The sequence below is a fragment of the Phacochoerus africanus genome, chromosome 2 (genome assembly GCF_016906955.1).
Source record: "Phacochoerus africanus isolate WHEZ1 chromosome 2, ROS_Pafr_v1, whole genome shotgun sequence".
Lineage (NCBI taxonomy): Eukaryota > Metazoa > Chordata > Mammalia > Artiodactyla > Suidae > Phacochoerus > Phacochoerus africanus.
This window is the reverse complement of record NC_062545.1, coordinates 255917003-255935928: the sequence shown is the minus strand read 5'-3', so window position 1 is coordinate 255935928 and position 18926 is coordinate 255917003. Positions and strand designations below refer to the sequence as shown.

The window sequence follows — 18926 nt, the reverse complement described above, 5'->3', positions numbered from 1 at the left end:
CAGCAATGCCAAATCAGAGCCACGTCTGTGACCTACACTGAAAGAGGCCAGGGATCGAACCTGGATACTAGTCAGGTTCGTTAACCACTGAGTCATGGTGGGAACTCCCCAAGAGCTTTAAATGCCCTAATTTTTGGAGTTCTCTTGTGGTGCAGCAGGTTAAGGATCCAGCATTGTCACTGCAGTAGTGTGGGCTGGTGCTGTGGCATGGGTCTGGGAATTTCCACGTGCTTTGGATATGGCCAAAAAAAACCCCCAAAAAAACCAGAAAACAAAACCCAACCAACCAAAAAATGCACTCGTTTTTTCAGAGATGCGGTATAGTACATGGGTGGAGAGCAAACCTCTTAAGAGTCTGAATGCCTGGATTCAGGTTTCAGCTAGGGTACTTATTTACAACTTACTTGTAAACTTGGGCAAGTTACATCTCTGTGCATGAATTTTCTCATCTACAAAATGAGGATAGTAACAGCATCTATCTCAGGGGCTTGTGGAATAATTAAATAAGTTAACTACAAAGTCCTTGGACATTTTAAGTGCTGTTTTGAATCTTCACAGAAGTCTAATGATAGAGTTATTATCCCATTTTACGCATAGGAAAGTGAGACTTAAAAAGGTTCAACAGCTTGTCCTAGGCTGCAGTAGAACTGTAGTTTAGACCTAGGCCTAATTTCAAGGCCAATGCACTTAATTAAATATTATTCTATTTTGTGCTGCTCTTAATTCTTAAAATAAGCCATGCTGTCACGGATAATTCGAATTTTTTTGAGTTCTTAAAATAGAGTTGTTAAAATGCAGTAAAACTTTGTTTCTTCTTTGTAGATGTTTGTAGTGGAAAGTCTGGACTAAAAGTCAAGAGCTCTACCTGGTTAGAATTTTAGGCAAATAATGTTTCTGCCCACATTCTCCAGATATTTAAATAAAGAGCTTGTATGCGATAATTTTGAAAAGCTCTTTCATCACAAAGTCTATTAAAGTATTATTTTAAGCAGGAGAAATTGCCTTTCTCACGAAAACAGTAAGCTCTGAAGATTTTTGATAAACAGAAGTCCTAGGAGTAGAAGTTCCCACTGTGGCTTAGTGTGTTAATGATACAGCTCATCTCTCTGACATCCCAGGAACATCTGTATGCCACAAATGCAGCCAAAAAAGGAAAAAAAAGAAAAAAGTACTATGAGTAAAATAAAAATATTTGATGATGAGTTTAAATGTATCCTATTTTATATATTTTATTTTTTAATTTTTAATTTTTGTATATTTTAAAGGTCAATATTTGTATAATTGACCTTACAATGTAGTTTCCCTAATTATTGGAAATGTACATTTTTGCAAAATACTTTTCTGTGAGGGAAAACTGCACTTAACAATCTCTTATTTACCTTATAACTCTCCTTTCAATGGCATACATATGATTAAAGAAGAGATTAATTTAAGTGTCTTTTCACTAATTACAGAGATTAGGAAGTGGCTGCCTGAACTATTTTCCAAAAGATAAACATTACAAAGTATTGAATACGGCAGCTCACCAAGAAGATCCTACTGGTTTAGGGGTGAGTAATTCTAAAGTTTTTATTTTCCTTAGAATGTCCCATGACTATACTTCAGATGGGAAGTATGGCTCTCTGAAGATACCAGCTAAGAATCCAATCAGTTTTAAGCAGAGCCAATCCATTTATAGCATCTGTAGTTTCCAGTGACCTGGATCTATGTATGGCATCTGTTCTTAGTTTGATGACAGTGTTGAAAAATGGGTTAGGTTGGCAGATAGGAAGCCCTGCAACCTCTCTCTGTCTGCAAACAATAAAACAGCTTAAGCTTTTTGAAAACTCTCCTGGAATTTTTCCTGTGGGCATGCTTGTGTTACCTGATAAACTGGATTTCCCTTACCTTTTGGTGGGTGTCTAGCCAAAAGACACAACCAGAGAGTTTCCTGGGGTTAAGGACTCCGCATTGTCACTGCTGTGGCACTAGTACTGCTATAGCTCAAGTTCGACACCTGACCTGGGGAACTTCCACATGCAGAGGGTATACCCCCCAAAAAAGAAGGGAGGAGTTATTACTTGCAGCAAGCAAGAACACCAGTGTCCCTCCAAACAGCAAAATTGGGGAAAGTGTTTTGTTTTTTTTTTAATTTTATTTTTAAAAATCTATTTTATTGGCGTTCCCGTCGTGGCTCAGTGGTTAACGAATCTGACTAGGAACCATGAGGTTGCGGGTTAGATCCCTGGCTTTGCTCAGTGGGTTAGGGATCCGGTGTTGCCGTGAGCTGTGGTGTAGGTTGCAGACACAGCTCAGATCCTTTGTTGCTGTGGCTCTGGCGTAGGCCAGTGGCTACAGCTCCGATTCGACCCCTAGCCTGGGAACCTCCATATTGCCACAGGAGCGGCCCAAGAAATAGCAAAAAGACAAAAAAAAAAAAAAAATGTACCACAGGCTCACCTTTTCCTTCAAAAGTGAACTGGGAGTCTTCACAACTGATTTATCGTCTCCCTGGCCTGGTTAAGAGCAATCGTCATGGCCAGGCTTAGAGCAAAGAATGGCTTAGGCCTAAAGTGCCTTGTCTTATGTCAAGGAGGTTATTTCTGGTTCTCTTCCCCCAGGATCCCTTGTCTTATGTGTCTACACTATGCGTGAGAATCTTACAGCATCTGAACTAGAGGAGGCCTTAGGTTCGCTATTTCACAACAAATGTGTTTGTCACACTGTACAGGCTACTTGAGGGACAAAGACTATGAGAGTCCTTCCTTTTATGGAGCAGATCATCTGCTAAAATGTGTTTATTCTGGTGTCCTTATTTGTAGATGGGGAGGCTGAGAATAAAGGAGTTCAACCACACTGAAATGAGCCCAGGGCTTTTGATGCCACTCACAGTGTTCTTTCCACTGCGGCTGCTTCTGTACCGGTTACCTATGCTTGTCAGGAGGTCACTTCTGGCAGCTTCTCAAAATGCAGTCTGAAATTCTCCTAGAAAACTGGTTTTTTGGAGGAGTTCCCATCGTGGCTCAGTGGTTAACGAATCTGACTAGGAACCATGAGGTTGCAGGTTCGATCCCTGGCCTTGCTCAGTGGGTTAAGGATCCGGCGTTGCTGTGAGCTGTGGTGTAGGTCACAGATGCAGCTTGGATCCTGTGTTGCTGTGGCTGCGGTGTAGGCTGGTAGCTACAGCTCCGATTAGACCCCTAGCCTGGGAACCTCCATGTGCTGTGGCAGTGGCCCAAGAAATGGCAAAAAGACAAAAAAAAAAAAAAGAAAGAAAGAAAGAAAAAGAAAACTGTGGTTTTTAGAGGTAAACATAACCTGTACCATAGCAGCGACCAGAGCCTCAGCAGTTACACCACCAGATCCTTAACCCACTGTGCCACCAGGGAACTCCAAGAGTGGTATTGGTTTTACATTTTTGCAAATCTCTTTACTGTTTGGCTTAAACAGAAGACAATTGGATTCTCACATCTGCTTCCATATTCAATCTATTGCAGTGTTGGTCGGGTTGCAGTATAAGAAGAAAATCAGGCCTCACACAGAGACATTGTTGGAAAAAGTAGGACCCCACAAGTCCCCAAAAAGGTCTCAGGAACCCCCAGAAGTCCTGAGATCACACTTCGAGATCTCCCACATCTCATTCTTTCCTACAGAATAACCTCATGGCCTTGGCACACTGATTTAATGAAGTGTCAAAATGAAATTATTTAATAGCAATCCGGCAAGCTGGGAAGGTTATACTCTTAAAATAACTAAGGCTCTTTTTCAAGAAGCCTCACTGGTGAAAATTATTTATTATTTCCAAAAACATGCTCTTAGAATTTATTATAGCAGAATATACATAGTAAATTTATTACTATTATTATTATGAAATAGACAGTGTTATGCAGCTATCACCACTATCTAATTCCAGAACATTTTCATCACCCCAAAGGCAACTATTAAGTAACCAATTCTTCTTTCCTCCATCCCTTGGCAACCACTGATCTGCTGTCTCTATAGATTGCTGAGTGTGGATATTTCATACAAATGGATTCATAAAATATGTGGCCTTTTGTGACTGGTTTCTTTTGTATGGTGTTTTCAGGGTCCATCGTGTTATAGTATATGGCAGTACTTCATTTCTTATTATGGCTGAATGATATTCCATTGTAAACATATACCACATTTTGTTTATTCCTGTATCCATTGATGGACTTTTGGGTTGTTTTCACCTTTTGGCTATTGTGAACAGTACTGCCAGCAACATTCATGTATAAATTTTGGTTTGGACACCTGTCTTCAATTCATTTGGCTATATGCCTAGCAGTAGCATACTGCTGGATCATATGGTAACTCAATGTTTGACTCTCTAGAGAAGATCTTAGTATTTTTCAAATTGGTTTTGTTTTGTTTTATCTGCTAATGCCATGTTGGTGCATGCATTCCCCAGGCTGTTAAAGAGAGAGGCGGAGAAAGGAGGAAAAGCAAATGTGTCCAGTTAGTCTTACTCAAAACAAGGATTTTTTTTTTCTTTTTTCTTTTTATGGCTGCACCAATGGCATATGGAGGTTCCCAGGCTAGGGGTGGAATAGGAGCTACAGCTGCCAGCCACAGCCACAGCCACAGCAACTCAGGGTCTGAGCTGCGTCTGCTACCTACACCACAGCTCACGGCAACACCAGATCCTTAACCCACTGAGGGAGGCCAGGGACCGAACCCTCAACCTCATGTTGATTCTTTTGTAATAAATAATGCCTGTAATTTTCTATAGCCATTTAGAATCTTCAGATTCCATTTTCACCCTCTATTTTATTGATTCTGTTTGGATTCGTTTCTGCTGTGCCACAGTGGGAACTCCCAACAAGGATTTATTTTTACATAACCACACTACCAATCGTTATTGTGCCTAACAAGATAAGCAGTGTGTATTCTTCTTTTTACTATACAGGGAAAACAACTTCCAGCAGCCACAAGGAATGCTGCTACTCAGGTGCCATCTGAAACAAGCTTCGCCCCAGAAGGTTTTGTGCAGGTTCTGTGCAGCGATGGGGAAACTACAGAGCAAACTCAAACACAGCACTTACAGATACAGGTACAGCAGTCTTACCTCGGGATCCCTAGTTTTATCAGCCCTCATTATGGTTCTCTGCCAGATAAAGAGCAGGCCTGGAGTTCCCTGGTGGTCGCATGGTTAGGATTTGGTGCTTTTACCACTGCAGCCCAGGTTCAGTCCCTGGTCTGGGAACTGAGATTCCACCTCAAGCACTTCTGGGCCAAAAAATAAATACATAAAAGAAAGAAAAAGAAGGCCTAGAGCCACCACTGATGATCTTCCCTGAACAGTCAGTTTGGTCTGTTTCCTTCTGGATGAGAAGCAGCTTAGTAGCTAGTGTCTGCAGCCACGTAGAGAGGGGCCCTCCATCTCTAGAGTGAGCAAAGAGTCCTGGCTTCTTCTGTTATCAGCTCCCAGTCATTCACTCATTCTGAGCATTTGCAGCACTCGTAAAACCATTTCTGGTGATGTCAGCACATCTTTCTCTACTCCTTTCCTATCTTTCCCCTCAGCCTGGCCTGAATTGCTACTGTGGCCCATGTGCTTCTTCCCCCTTGCTCGGCTGTGCACCCTCTACCATTGGGCCCCTCACTTTCCATCCTCTCTTTAGCAGCCCCGATGGATTTATAGAAGAGAGAATGCAAACTAAAGCTTTTCAACAGTATAGCCCAGCTCACGTGGATGCCGTCTCTGTTGTTGCTGCTCTGAACTCAGACCTCTGTGTCTCCGGAGGAAAAGATAAGGTGGGGTTTGGAGTTCCCTGGTGGCCTAGCAGTTAAGGATCTGGGGTTGTTGATGCTGTGGCTCAGGTTTGCTCCCTGGCTGGGGAACTTGTGTATGCCATAGGCGTGGCCAAAAATAATAATAATAATAAAGTAAGGTGCAGTTTGCAGTGCTGCCCGAGGAACCAGCTTATTGCAGGGAAGGGAGGATATTTGGAAAGGAAGTGCTGGTTTTGAATTTCTGGCAGCATTATTGAGCAGTGGAAAACCATGGGCTTCAGAGTTAGAAAGACTGAGTTTCAATTCCTGCTCTGCCACCACCTGTTAACTTTGGGCAAGTCTTTTAATTTTCTTGAGCGTCAATCACCTTATCTATTAAATGGGGACAATAATGCCAGTTGCACGGGACAGATCCAGTGATAAGATCCTTGGCACTCTGCCAGGCCACCCACAAGCTTTTTATAAATGACAAGTATCATCCCAGCCTATCCATTTTTACACCTACAGGCAGACAAATGAGTTATTAGCAAAAGGAAACTTCTAGCCTCTCTTATGCCCCTCTTTTTTCAGGACGCTACGTTGGTTTGCACCGTGATTCCTCCCCTTGTCACTTTGGATCTGCTTGCTTTTTCTCTCTTTAATTTGGCTCTATCATAGCACTCAGAGCATGGCCCTTGCTAGCAAAAGTATTGATTCTTTTGTAATAAATAATGCCTGTAATTTTCTATAGCCATTTAGAATCTTCAGATTCCATTTTCACGCTCTTATTTTTCTGATTCTAAGATGCACATGTTTCTGCATTTTAACACCTCTGAAAATAGGATGCTTCTAAAAATTATGATATCTTTTTTTTTTTTTGGTCTTTTTAGGGTCGCACCCATGACATACAGAGGTTCCCAGGCTAGGGGTTGAATTGGAGCTGTAGCTGCCGGCCTGCACCACAGCCACAGCAACACTGGATCCCAGCTGTGCCTGTGACCCACACCACAGCTCACAGCAACACCAGATCCTTAACCCACTGAGCAAGGCCAGGGATCGAACCTGCATCCTCATGGATGCTAGTCAGATTCATTTCTGCTGAGCCACGATGGGAACTCCCCCAAATTTGATATTATAATTTAACTGGCAGCATTTTGTCTTAACATCTATATCATCTTAGACATATGATACCCTATGTATTTGAGCCCCATCTGTGAGGGGTATATAGGACAAGGATTATCCTCTCTCTTTTGCAGATTAAGAAACTGGGCTTTAACTAGGTCAAGTGCTAACGGGCTCCTTCCTCGAGCAATGAGTAACAGAGACTAGGCCAGAGAATGCTTCTGAAATCCTGTTCAAGGGGAGGAATACAACAAAATACTAAAGTATATACCTGGAAGAAAGAAGATTTTAACAGTGATTCTCTCTGGCAGATGGGACTATGGATGAGATTTTTTGAAAGTAAAAAAAAAGTATGATCTGTTTCACAACAATGTGAATACCTCTAAAAATGATTAAGGTGGCAAATGTTTTAAAAAGAAAAATATGATACAGTCAGAGAAAAAGATCTAATCCCATGTTCATTCTCCTTGAGCCACTACCACCAGAGCCTCAACCTAAATCAGTTCCCCTTGGGGAGTGTTATCCCAAACCCATCAGGAAGGCTCAGAGGAGTGGCCCAGTGTCTCCAGAAGAGACAGAAGGGCTCAAAGTAGGGGGACAGGAGGAGTGACACAGCAGTAAAACCTGGAGAGAGAGGGAGAAATTCAGTAGAGAATGAGGTAGAGGCTTATTTCAGTTTAACAACATAAAATATTCCGACGACTCTCTGCAGACAGTTGTGGCCTATAACTGGAGAACTGGACATGTGGTGAAAAGGTTCAAAGGACATGACCGTGAAATCACCAAGGTAACTCTCATATGCTTGTTATCATGGAGAGAATTTGGAACTGAATAAAGGAGTGTCTGATGGCTCTAGGTAGTAAGAGTGAGTGAGTAGTCCGCGTTCAGGAAAGATGCAGGGGCTTCTTTTGATGGTGGGTGGGAAGCCCCACTCCAGGAAAAGCAGAGCAGACCATTCACTTAGCTATTGTTACAGGTGTAGTAGACACACGTTTTCTTTCATTATTAAGCCCTTCCTATAGTAGGTGGTAGAGTGCAGCTGAGAATAACTCATCCTGACCTATCCCAGCTTAACCGAGTTATGCATGTTTACTAGGGTAGGAAAATGACAAACTCTCCATGAGCAGGAACCTTTTAGTCTAGTTGGGGAAATTTTTTCTAAAGCCAGCAACAGTTAAATAAAAATTAATTTGTTAGCCTTTCAGAGTAGAGTGAGCTCCAGCAAAAATGATAGAAAATGTCAATTATATAACTCCCTTCTCTGAAGTCCACCTCAGTGAACCAAAAATTCAGACGCAAACTCCCTCATAATGAAAGGAGGCATCATGGAGTTCCCTGATGGCCTAGCAGGTTAAGGATCTGGTGTTGTCACTGCTGTGGCTTGGGTTACTGCTGTGGTGGGGGTTTGACCCCTGGCCCGGGAACTTCTACATGCCATGGGCGTGACCAAGAAAAAAAAATGTAGGCACAGCAACAGTCATATAGCAGAGAATATACTTATCTAACAGTGCTTTTTTTTTTTTTTTTTTTTTCACTCTTTAGGACTGCACCCGCAGCATATGGAGGTCTCCAGGCTAGGGGGTCTAATTGGAGCTGTAGCTGCCGGCCTACACCACAGCCACAGCAACGCAGAATCCAGCCGCGTCTGCGACCTACACCACAGCTCATGGCAACACCAGATCCTTTACCCACTGAGCGAGGCCAGGGATCGAACCCGAAACCTCATGGTTCCTAGTCAGATTCGCTTCCGCTGTGCCATGACAAGAACTCCTAGCAGTGCTTTTTGAACCAGACTGAGAGAGCACACCAGGCTGTTGCACTTACCCCAGGTCTGTTTCCCATTTGAAAGCCCAGTCAAATAAGCACACTAGAGCTTTTCTTTCTTGAGCAGGTTGCCTGTATTCACAAGTCAAACCAGTTCTTCAGCGCCTCTCGCGACAAGATGGTCATGATGTGGGAGTTGGAAGGCCCTTCACAGCCAAGGCAGCAGTTCTCCGGCCATGCCATGGTGGTCACTGGATTGGCTGTGAGTCCAGGTAAAGCTGATCTCTTCCCAACACTATGGTACTTTCTGAAAAGCCCTGTTCCAGGCCTGTCTCATGGACCATCTTCTTGCCGTTGTTTCCAAAGACTCATCACAGCTGTGCACTGGCTCCCGTGACAACACCCTGCTCCTGTGGGATGTGGGGACCGGACAGTGTGTAGAGAAAGCTTCAGTCTCCAGAAACCTGGTACGGACTCAAACTTGGTACAGAGCAGAGCAGCAGAAAGGAGCATGGGGTGAGGCAGGGCCTGGGAGAGAGATCGGGAGACCCAGGACCAGGCGTTAGAGGCGGGAGTCCTAACTCTCTGTGAGACCCCAGCCTCTCGGGGTTATTGGATTTGATGAATTCTGAAGGGCTTCTGCTCCAGAAAACAACTCCAGTAGTTTCTACTGGAGTTTAAAATGGTGTCCTCACTTATTCCTTCAAAACATAGTTATTCTGTATCTGCTGTGCTAGAAGCAGGGTTAGTGACCCAGGACACGGTCCCTGACCTCCAGGAGCTCACAGTTCATGCTTATGGTGTGTTCTGTATGTGTGACGTTATGCAGGGAAATTAAACCCAACCTTTTGCTGTATATATAATTCGCTCTGCTTAAGAAGACCAGTGTTTTTTGCTAGCAGACTGGTACCCCTCACCTCTACAGCCTTTGGAGTCAGTCATAACCTGGGTTCAAATCATGCATTCATACTTCTTTTTTCTTTTTTTTTTTTTTGTCTTTTTGCTATTTCTTGGGCCGCTCCCACGGCATATGGAGGTTCCCAGGGCTGGGGGTCTAATCGGAGCTGTAGCCACCGGCCTACGCCAGAGCCACAGCAACGCTGGATCCGAGCCACGTCTGCAACCTACACCGCAGCTCACGGCAACGCCGGATCGTCAACCCACTGAGCAAGGGCAGGGACCGAACCCGCAACCTCATGGTTCCTAGTCGGATTCGTTAACCACTGCGCCACGACAGTAACTCCGGATTCATCACTTCTAACTGTGTTACCCCAAGAAAGTTACTTAGGGTCTCGGAGTCTTCATTTCTGAAATGGGGTAGAATTATAGCACTAGCTATAGTAATGTCCTTTAGTCATTGTCATTGTCTTTTCCAGTTTTGAAGACCACTGCCAAGGGCAAGATGTGCTTGCCCTGCGTCCTCTATGTTTGTGCAGGGGTTGGTGGAAAAAAAGAAAATCCCGTTACCTTGGGTTGTTTTGAGAACTGTTCCATTCCTGTCCAGCAGGGGGCTGCAGGCATAAAGAGAAACAAAGACCCTCTTCCTGAACCCTAGGAAGGTCTCAAGCTAGGGTTTTCATTGGTCCCGCTTTAGAAAAGGGGCTGCTCTCTGGAGGTGCCACCCCTCCAGCAGCATTAGGGTGGCAGGCAGTGAGAGAGTGCCTGCACACATGTGCCTGCACACATTTCACAGCTCACAAGTGGTCCAGCTGCTGCCATTGCTGCTGCTAACCCAGGAGCTGCAGGTGGAGCACAACTGGAGGGTATGTGCAAAACATAAAATCCCTCTAAGTCAGATGTACTAGGTCTGTGCATCCTTGAGGAGTAATGGCAGAGAGGCTGTTTAAGAAAGTTTATGGGAATTACAGCAGAGGAATGACGCGGTATGGAGACGTTTTGGAAATGTTTCTTTCTTCCAGGTCACTCACCTGTGCTGGGTCCCCAGAGAACCTTATATACTGCAGACTTCTGAAGACAAACCATCAGGTGGGCTTACTGAACAGCAGCAAAGGTGTTTCCTGGTGAAGGTTTGTGGCTCCCGTGCTTATTACCTGCCTCTGTTCCTGCTCTGCTCCTCCACGTTGCTGTGCCCTTCCCACGGCCTTCTGCCCCTCTGCCCCTCACCGGCACGAGAGTCTCTCTGATCTGGTCCCTTGGATCATCAGAGGTTGAATGGCAGGAGGTCAGCTTGGTTTCTGGTTGGTTTCAAAAGTAGCTTGATTCTGCCAGCCTCCACTGTGGAAACGTGTTCAGATTGACTTTGGGGTCAGGCATTTGCTCGTCCCACCCCTTCCAGGGGATGCCCTTGCCTGGCTCCAGATGTTCTCTCTCACCCAGCCCTCAGGTGAAGCCCTCCCTGTGGAAGCAGCGTCAGAATCACCGTCAGGGAAGTCAAATGAAGTAAATCCTTCTTAGTCTAGAAACTTTGGATCTCAGAAGAGATTCTACTTAGAAAATGATAGGAATGAGATGAAGATGTTAAAAATAAGAGGTAAAACAAAACACTCCCTAGTAGGCCCCATGGCTCAGGTTGGCCAAGGCCTGTAAATCTTTTCTATCTGATTTTGTAGTGATGACTGCTCCTCTCCATGCTGAGAAATATCTTTTTTTAAAAATTTAAAATCAGGAGTTCCCGTCGTGGCGCAGTGGTTAACGAATCCGACTAGGAACCATGAGGTTGCGGGTTTGGTCCCTGGCCTTGCTCAGTGGGTTAACGATCCGGCGTTGCTGTGAGCTGCGGTGTAGGTTGCAGACGCGGCTTGGATCCAGCGTTGCTGTGGCTCTGGCGTAGGCCAGTGGCTACAGCTCCGATTTGACCCCTAGCCTGGGAACCTCCATATGCCGTGGAAGCGGCCCAAGAAATAGCAAAAAAAAAAAAAAAAAAAATTAAAATCAGAGTTCCCGTGGTGGCGCAGTGGTTGACGAAGCTGACTAGGAACCATAAGATTGCAGATTCAATTCCTGGCCTTGCTCAGTGGGTTAAGGATCCAGCATTGCCGTGAGCTGTGGTGTAGGTCACAGACAGCGGCTCGGATCCCATGTTGCTGTGGCTCTGGTGTAGGCCGGTGGCTACAGCTCCAATTAGACCCCTAGCCTGGGAACCTCCAATATGCCGTGGAAGTGGCCCTAGAAAAGGCAAAAAGACAAAAAAATTTTTTTAAATCACAGGCACAGATCTCCCATCTGTTAAAAGTAGTATCCCAAAGGACTAAATTAACAAATTAGCTTGTACAATTAAGATGCTTGGTCTAAATTCCTATTAACTAGATCTCAAAATAGAAAGGACTCAGATGGCATTCAATTTGGTTATTTCCTGCCAGCTTTGGCGTCTCTGAGACTGATCTGGTTCATGTTGCTGTTTTTAGGTGAATCATGATGTTCCATTCTGACTGGTCAAACAGCAAAGAGCCAAGACTTTGATATTAGTGGGTTGTTACAGGTGCATTTCATTTCAGCACATTTACTACAAACCTGTTTTCTGTTGTAACTTCTTTCAGATTGTGGGACAGTCGGGGGCTGCAGATAGCTCATACATTTCCCGCAAAGCAGCACATCCAGACCTACTGCGAGGTCAGTGAGGATGGACACAGGTGTATCTCTTGCAGCAGCGGCTTTGGAGGGGAAGGCTGCGAAGCCACGGTGAGACACTGGGTGGGGTCCAGATGTTTGGTGGCCGATGAGAAATTACTTCCTCTGGCCTCTTGCCTGTAGTGGGCTACACTGATGTCTCAGGCCTATTCCAGGTGCATGCTCTGAGTGATCCTTTGCATTCCAGATGCTTCTTTCCAGAACCCTCCATTGCCTAAGCTCTGTGCATTGGTCATAGAAAAGAAGAACGTGATGAGAGTCAAGATAGGAAGGTGCTAAACATAGAACCAACTGCCTTACTGGTGTCCTGCTCCCACCTGAGCTTAGAAAGGGGAAGGACTGTTTGAAGAAGCAAGTGTGTCTCCATTGTACATGTGGTCACAGGAAGGGAGTTCAAGCGCTTCAGCAAGTTTGGGGCTCTGCTGTTGGTCGAGGGCCCACCCATCCGTTACCCGTATTCCTTTCCTTGCAATTAATTTTGGGATAGATTACCTAGGCTCCTCCAAGTACTTGGGATTCCTAATTATAAAATAGAAGTTCAAATGCTTATCTGGTATCCTAATGGGACAATGATCGCTCCCATTTTATCAGACATTTACAATGTGTGAGGCACTGGGCTGAGCATGTTACGTGCATTATCTCATTTAATCCTGCAAATAACCTTGTGAGTTAGGTATTATTAGAGTTCCCATCTTACAGAGGAGAAAATAGAGGCCTGGCAAGTTGAAACCTCTTGTACAAGACCACACCTCTAGGAAGTGGTTGGTTGAGGTGGCAAATCCCAGGCTGTTGATACAGCATCTCTTCTCCAAACTAAGCATTTGCAGCTCTTACAACTGTTCCTTGGATGACATGGTGTCCGGCGATTTCATTATTGTTTGGACACAATTCCATGTTCTGTCCACGAACATTATTCTCTGATTTGTGTGCGCAAGAGTGGGCTGGCAGGTCTCTTCTCCCTTGTCGTGATATCTACTCTTCCTATACTGAGATTCAGCATCTAGGCATTGACTCAGAAGGTCTGCACCTGTATGCACTTATGAGAAGGTGCTCCTAACTGTGGGGTTCCCACAGGACCCACAGATGCCAAGAGGTTGATATGAGGCAGCTCTTGAGCTGTCATAGAAAGTAGGCAACCCCATACTGTCCCATCTGCTGTAGGACTTTGAGCTTTTCCTTCCCTAACTGTGAGGTCAATGAGGAAGGCAACAGCCCTCTGATACATCCTTAACCTCGGTCGATTGGGACATGGTTGATGCTTAAAATAGTCACTGCATGGCTGGATGTCTGGGTTTATGGATGGGATGGATGAAGATGAGGGGTGTCTGCGAGGAGGTAAATGGAGGGAGTAGGTGCATCATGAGAGGATGGGGAGAGGACATCAGCAAATGAAGCCACTATGAAGCTAGAGAAATATGCATGTGCGAGCTCGTCTCTGTCATTGCTCTGCAGTTGTGGGACCTGAGGCAGACGCGGAACAGAATCTGTGAGTATGAAGGCCATTTCCAGACTGTTGCATCCTGTGTCTTTCTACCAAGAGCGTTAGCCTCCATGCCTGTAATTGCTACCTCATCACATGACTGCAAGGTGAAGATCTGGAACGAAGATACTGGAGGTAAGGAGCCAGCCTCCCTTAAAACTCTTTCTTTCTATTGCTCAGAGTAGACAAAGCCACCCATGTCCTGCCCTGTCCAGTCCCATAGTGGTTAAGAGATAACACCAAGAGACCGGAATCTGTGTTCAGCCTCTAGCTAGGAGCCGTCACCACATAACCCTTGATATCAGGTTGTGCAGACTCATTCCTGAGAGCTCAAATGTATTTGGCTCTTTTATTCTTTCTGCCTGAAACTCCTCATCAGGTTTGAACTTGTGATGTTTAAAACGTCTGGAAAAGAGAATAAGAATTACCATTTTAAAATTCATTTTTAAGTACTAAAACGAGAGCCTCAGCTCAGCAGGGGTGAGCAAGGATTGTCCCAGAAAGACTCTGCCTTCTCTTGACTCTGCAGCCAAGGTTTGGAATGGCAGAAACTTCAAAGCACAGAGAAAATGATGTTTTAGGAACAAGCGCCCCAGAGTCCTTGGTGCAGTGGTGTGCCAGCACTGACTGTTAGATTCAGGAATATTTAATATGGTCATGGTGTGAGTGTTTACACCACGAACATGGGCAAATGCTATGAATAAAGGTGGTTTTATTTCTTCCAAAAAGCCAATTTACCAGCACCGTACTGCCTCCATGCTATTCTGTCATGGGCACTGGGTTGTGCCAGCCACTGGAATAGCATTAATTCAGAGAACCTCAAGCCAAATCCTTTTGACAGTAGTCCTTCAGAAACTCAGCTCCCAGCATGGGAGGATAGGGTCGCCCCCTCAGAGAAAAGATGTGGGATCACATCTAGCAGCTCACAGGGCAGCTTTCCACAGCGAGCACAGCCTTGCTGCACCCCCACCTGGAGTTGTGCGAGGAGGAGAGCAGCTGTTCTAGATTCAGGGGCCATAAACCTGAGACTGGGGAGAAGCAGGTCTGAGAGCGCTGCCCTGCCCGGCAGGTATGCACCTCAGCTCTTAGAAGAGCAGTCTGCAAGGAGTTCCCTGGTGGCCTAGTGGCTAAGGATCTGGCATTGTCGCTGCTGTGGCTCAGGTTTCATCCCTGACCATAAGAGGGGCCCCCCCCAAAAAAAAACAGCCTGCAAGAAGTGATTAGAGGAGGTTGCCCTTCAGGTGCCCCAGCATCCTTTGTCCCCAAGCCCAAGGGAGCCAGCAGCTGAAGATCAGTGTCCTTATCTGCTTTTCTCCGCCTGACCCTGACTGACCCTGACTGACCCTGACCTGTGCTTTGTTCTCTGAGCAGGTAACTGAGGGCAGCATTTTAACTTGGCCTGGGAGGTGAGGCGTCAGTTGTCAGACATACTTGCAGGTGGTATGTGTCCTGTTGGTTTCCTGTGCCATCTCTATAGCTGACGTCTTGGGGTTGACTTGCCCGCCAGTGCCCATCTCTCTGAGGGACACAGTGCCTCTCTTATCTGGGTTAGATGCGCACAGCTCGTGCTTTGTCTCTGTGGGTTTCTCACAAAGATGCTGTGTTTGCTGATATTGCACTCTCGGCCCCTCCCTCCCCAGTCTGCCTTTTCACCTTGTCTCTGGATGGATCGGGACCTTTGACTTCCCTGGCTGTTGCCGACACCATCTCCTTACTGTGTGCAAGTTTCAGCAGAGGAATTCACTTACTCAGGGTGGACCACAGCCGAGGGCTGGAACTGCGGGAAGTAGCAGCATTCTGAGACCAAGAGACTGTCACTGGACAATAGCAAATGCTGGCCCCTCCTTTCTCAGTGTGACTTTGTGTTTGTTCATGTCATCTTGGGGGAGGATGATGTGGGGTTAGTGTTCTTTGCTTAGGTTCCTTTAGAAGGTACATCACTGTTAAAAGTCAGTTGAAGTCCAGTGGTTCAAAATCAGATGCAGAGATGAGAAACATTGATACAACTGTAACTTAGGTTCTCAATCTAAGTTAAATCCACATGCAGTGTTTTTTTTTTGGGGGGGGGGGTTCTTTTTAGGGCCGCACTCGCGGCATATGGAAGTTCCCAGGCTAGGGGTCGAATCAGAGCTGTAGCTGCTGGCCAACACCACAGCCACAGCAACGGCAGAGCTGAGCCGCATCTGCAACCTGTACCACAGCTCACAGCCATGCTGGGTCCTTAACCTACTGAGCGAGGCCAGGGATTGAACCCACCTCCTCATGGAGACTAGTCAGATTTGTTACTCCTCTGTGTGCAATTTTTAATAAGCTTCAGGGGCTCTTCAAAAATAAATAAATAAATAAGTTATGGCTCAAAGTGATGACCGTAGGTATAAGAGTGACAGGCCTCTATCTGTGAGAGTCAGAACACAGGTCTGAGTCTGTTCAGCTGACCTTTTCCATGTCTCCACGAAAGAAAGAAAAAAAATGCAGCAGGGCCGGAAACCCTGTTTTGGCTGCCTCAAAATTTCCTAGCTGGGAAAGAATGGTACAGCTCTGTGGAGGAAATGGATTATAGGCCTGAGATTAAGCACTAATCCCTGCTCTCAGCAATGTGAAGAATCAGGGTTCAGGCAAGAAAGCAGAAGGCTTGGTTTCTCTTCACATTAGTCACAGAGCGGGAGGTGGCACATCCCAGGACCGGTGCTAGGGCTGCGTGGACACAAGACCCGAGAGGGTGTGGAGAGGCTGACAACCACAGCGAGCCTCCCAAAGTTATACGCGTCATCAGACCCATTCCATGGAGAGGAAATGGAGAATAAGGCTGCAGAATTTCACTTGTATGTTTTAATATTTGCATGTAATTTTATATAAACTCTTCCTGGAGAATGGCCAGAGTGAGGAAAAGGGAATCTCTGCAATAACCATGGAAAATAAAAAGTCAAAAGATGGACTCAACTATGCCAGCCAGAGTGCCCTCAGTGAGAAGGGGCAGGGTGCTCGCGTCTGCCTGTGTGGCTCCCAAGAGATCCGCCCCCAGCCTGGTGCTCACAGCCTGCTTTCCTCCAGGGAAAACAGTCACAACACCTTCGGGCAGGCCCACACATAAGGCAGCTGAGGCCTAGAGAGTCCCTTTCTAATGAATCCCAAAGAAAGTGTTTGTCCTCTCTGTCCCTTGCCTGTCCCTGATACCAGTGAAGGATAGCAGTCTTCCTTGTCCCTCTCCTGCTCCTCTTCAGGGCTGGCTCCCCCGTGCTGTCTCCAGACACCAGGGAGAATCTTAAGCTAGTACAAAGCATCAGACCTGAGTTGGACTCTGTTTCTCCATTTAGCTGGATCATCTTGGGAAAGTTATAAAACCTCAGTTGCCTCACTTATAATATGGAGCCTGGAGTTCCCGTCATGGCTCAGCGGCAACAAACCTGACTGGTATCCACGAGGATGCAGGTGTGATCCCTGGCCCTCGCTCAGTGGGTTAGGGATCCCGTGTTGCCGTGAGCTGTGGTGTAGGTTGCAGAGGCAGCTCGAATCTGGCGTTGCCATGGCTGTGGTGTAGGCCGGCAGCTGCAACTCTGATTCAATCCCCAGCCTGGGAATCTCCATATGCCACGGGTGTGGCCCTAAAAAAAAACACAAATAATGATAATAATAATATGGAGCCCATAATCATACACCCTCACAGGGCCACTCTGAGGATTAGACTATGTTAAATGCCAAGCAGGCTCTGGGTCCTTGCAAGTGGCAGTTCTAGCTACTTACTGCCCTCTCTGTCCAGACTAAACGCTGCCCTTTCAAAACGACACATTTACCATCCCTTCATCGTTCTCCTTAGACCATATTTTCTACATCTTGCGTCGTTGTTCAGCTTCCCTGTGACTCCTTAAGTTAGAGATCTTTGAGCCCTGGAAGGACAGAGAGGGTGGTGGGAGAGGAAGCTGCATCACTGAGCACCGAACAGATGGCTGAATACCTCCCATCTCACTGCAGTTCTGTTAGTCCCGTGTCACAGATGAGGAAGCTAAGGCCCAGGGACTCCCAGTCCTTTGCCTGAGGTTACACACGTCGGGAGGAAGGGGAGGAACTGCGATTTGAGCCTGAGTCTTGCCTGCCTCTCCTCCTCAGCCCTTTGCCTCTGCATGATGTCACAAAGTTCACTTGAGAAATTTGTAGACCGTGACATTGTTTGTGTATTTTCTAGACCAGTTATTAACTTTTTGGCTCCAAGGACATCCTCCCGGCCAGGTGCCCACGAGCAGTAGACAGGTGTCTCAGGGAAAGTCCTAGTGTATCCTGAACTATTAGTGCTACAGCTGAGCCTCTCTTCTAGAGGTTAGACAGAAGATCCAAGGGAGTGGGTTGGGATGGAGTTCCAGGGAAGGAGCCAGAAGGAACATACATGTGAGAAAATAGGAGGCCACTGAGGAATTAAACCAGTTGTTACCAATTAAATTGCTTCCTACACGCTACACATGCTTGATGTAAATAGTCCTTATCTGTGCATTTTAAGTAGAAAGTTGATTAATAAATGCAAATGTTTTATAGGATTTTTCAGTCTTACATACCCTAATCAGGTACTCTGAGCAACTAAGATACAGGCTGCTAAAACGCATTCATTTGTTCATTGAACACTTCATTTTTTTTTTGTCTTTTGTCTTTTTAGGGCCACACCAGTGGCATATGGAGGTTCCCAGGCTAGGGGTCAAATCGGAGCTGTAGTTGCTGGCCTACGCCACAGCCACAGCAACACAGCATCAGAGTCATGTCTGCAACCTGCATCACAGCTCATGGCAACACCAGATGCTTAACTCACTGAGCAAGGCCAGGGATCGAACCTGTGTCCTCATGGATGCTAGTCAGATTTGTTTCCACTGAGCCATGAGGGGAACTCCTGAACACTTCATTTTAGAGTCTGTTCCTCTAAAATCATATAAAGGGATTTTCCAAAGACAATTGACTTTTTCTAGGAAAAGTAAGTCCTTGGAATCTGGCCAATTATATATTAAATTTTTAAATTTATGTATTTACCTACATGAGTTAAAATATTTATATCTTTAAGGAAAATGAGTGGTGATTATTAATGACCTTTTATTTATTTGCTTTCTTTGTGGCTTAAACTCTCTTAAAAGATGACCTTTATTTTTACTGAAAAGTTAAAAATGATCTGGAAGAGAGTCATTGTTCTTTTTCAAATAGCTACCACCAAGAACTGTGATGCAGTGACTGTCATTGGTGGTACCAAAGTATCAGATAAGTCCCCATTGTCACTGTCTTCCTG

General features: G+C 45.6%; 2 protein-coding genes across 2 annotated transcripts in view; both read left to right on the top strand.

The window, feature by feature from the left end:
- The first annotated feature begins 1454 nt into the window (after positions 1 to 1454).
- WDR31 (WD repeat domain 31) lies at positions 1455 to 15709 on the top strand. The gene is made up of 10 exons (XM_047768193.1): positions 1455 to 1550; positions 4910 to 5053; positions 5625 to 5757; positions 7550 to 7624; positions 8729 to 8873; positions 8968 to 9068; positions 10521 to 10580; positions 12091 to 12240; positions 13642 to 13804; positions 15310 to 15709. Exons 2-10 carry the CDS (start codon positions 4938 to 4940, stop codon positions 15468 to 15470), a joined length of 1104 nt encoding a protein of 367 aa, XP_047624149.1. The 5' UTR covers positions 1455 to 1550; positions 4910 to 4937; the 3' UTR covers positions 15471 to 15709.
- Positions 13742 to 18926, top strand: part of RNF183 (ring finger protein 183) — a 23851-nt gene continuing 18666 nt past the window's right edge. The window contains exon 1 of the mRNA XM_047768192.1: positions 13742 to 13804. The gene's annotated coding sequence lies outside the window, so the exon portion shown is untranslated. The remainder of the gene's footprint in view (positions 13805 to 18926) is intronic.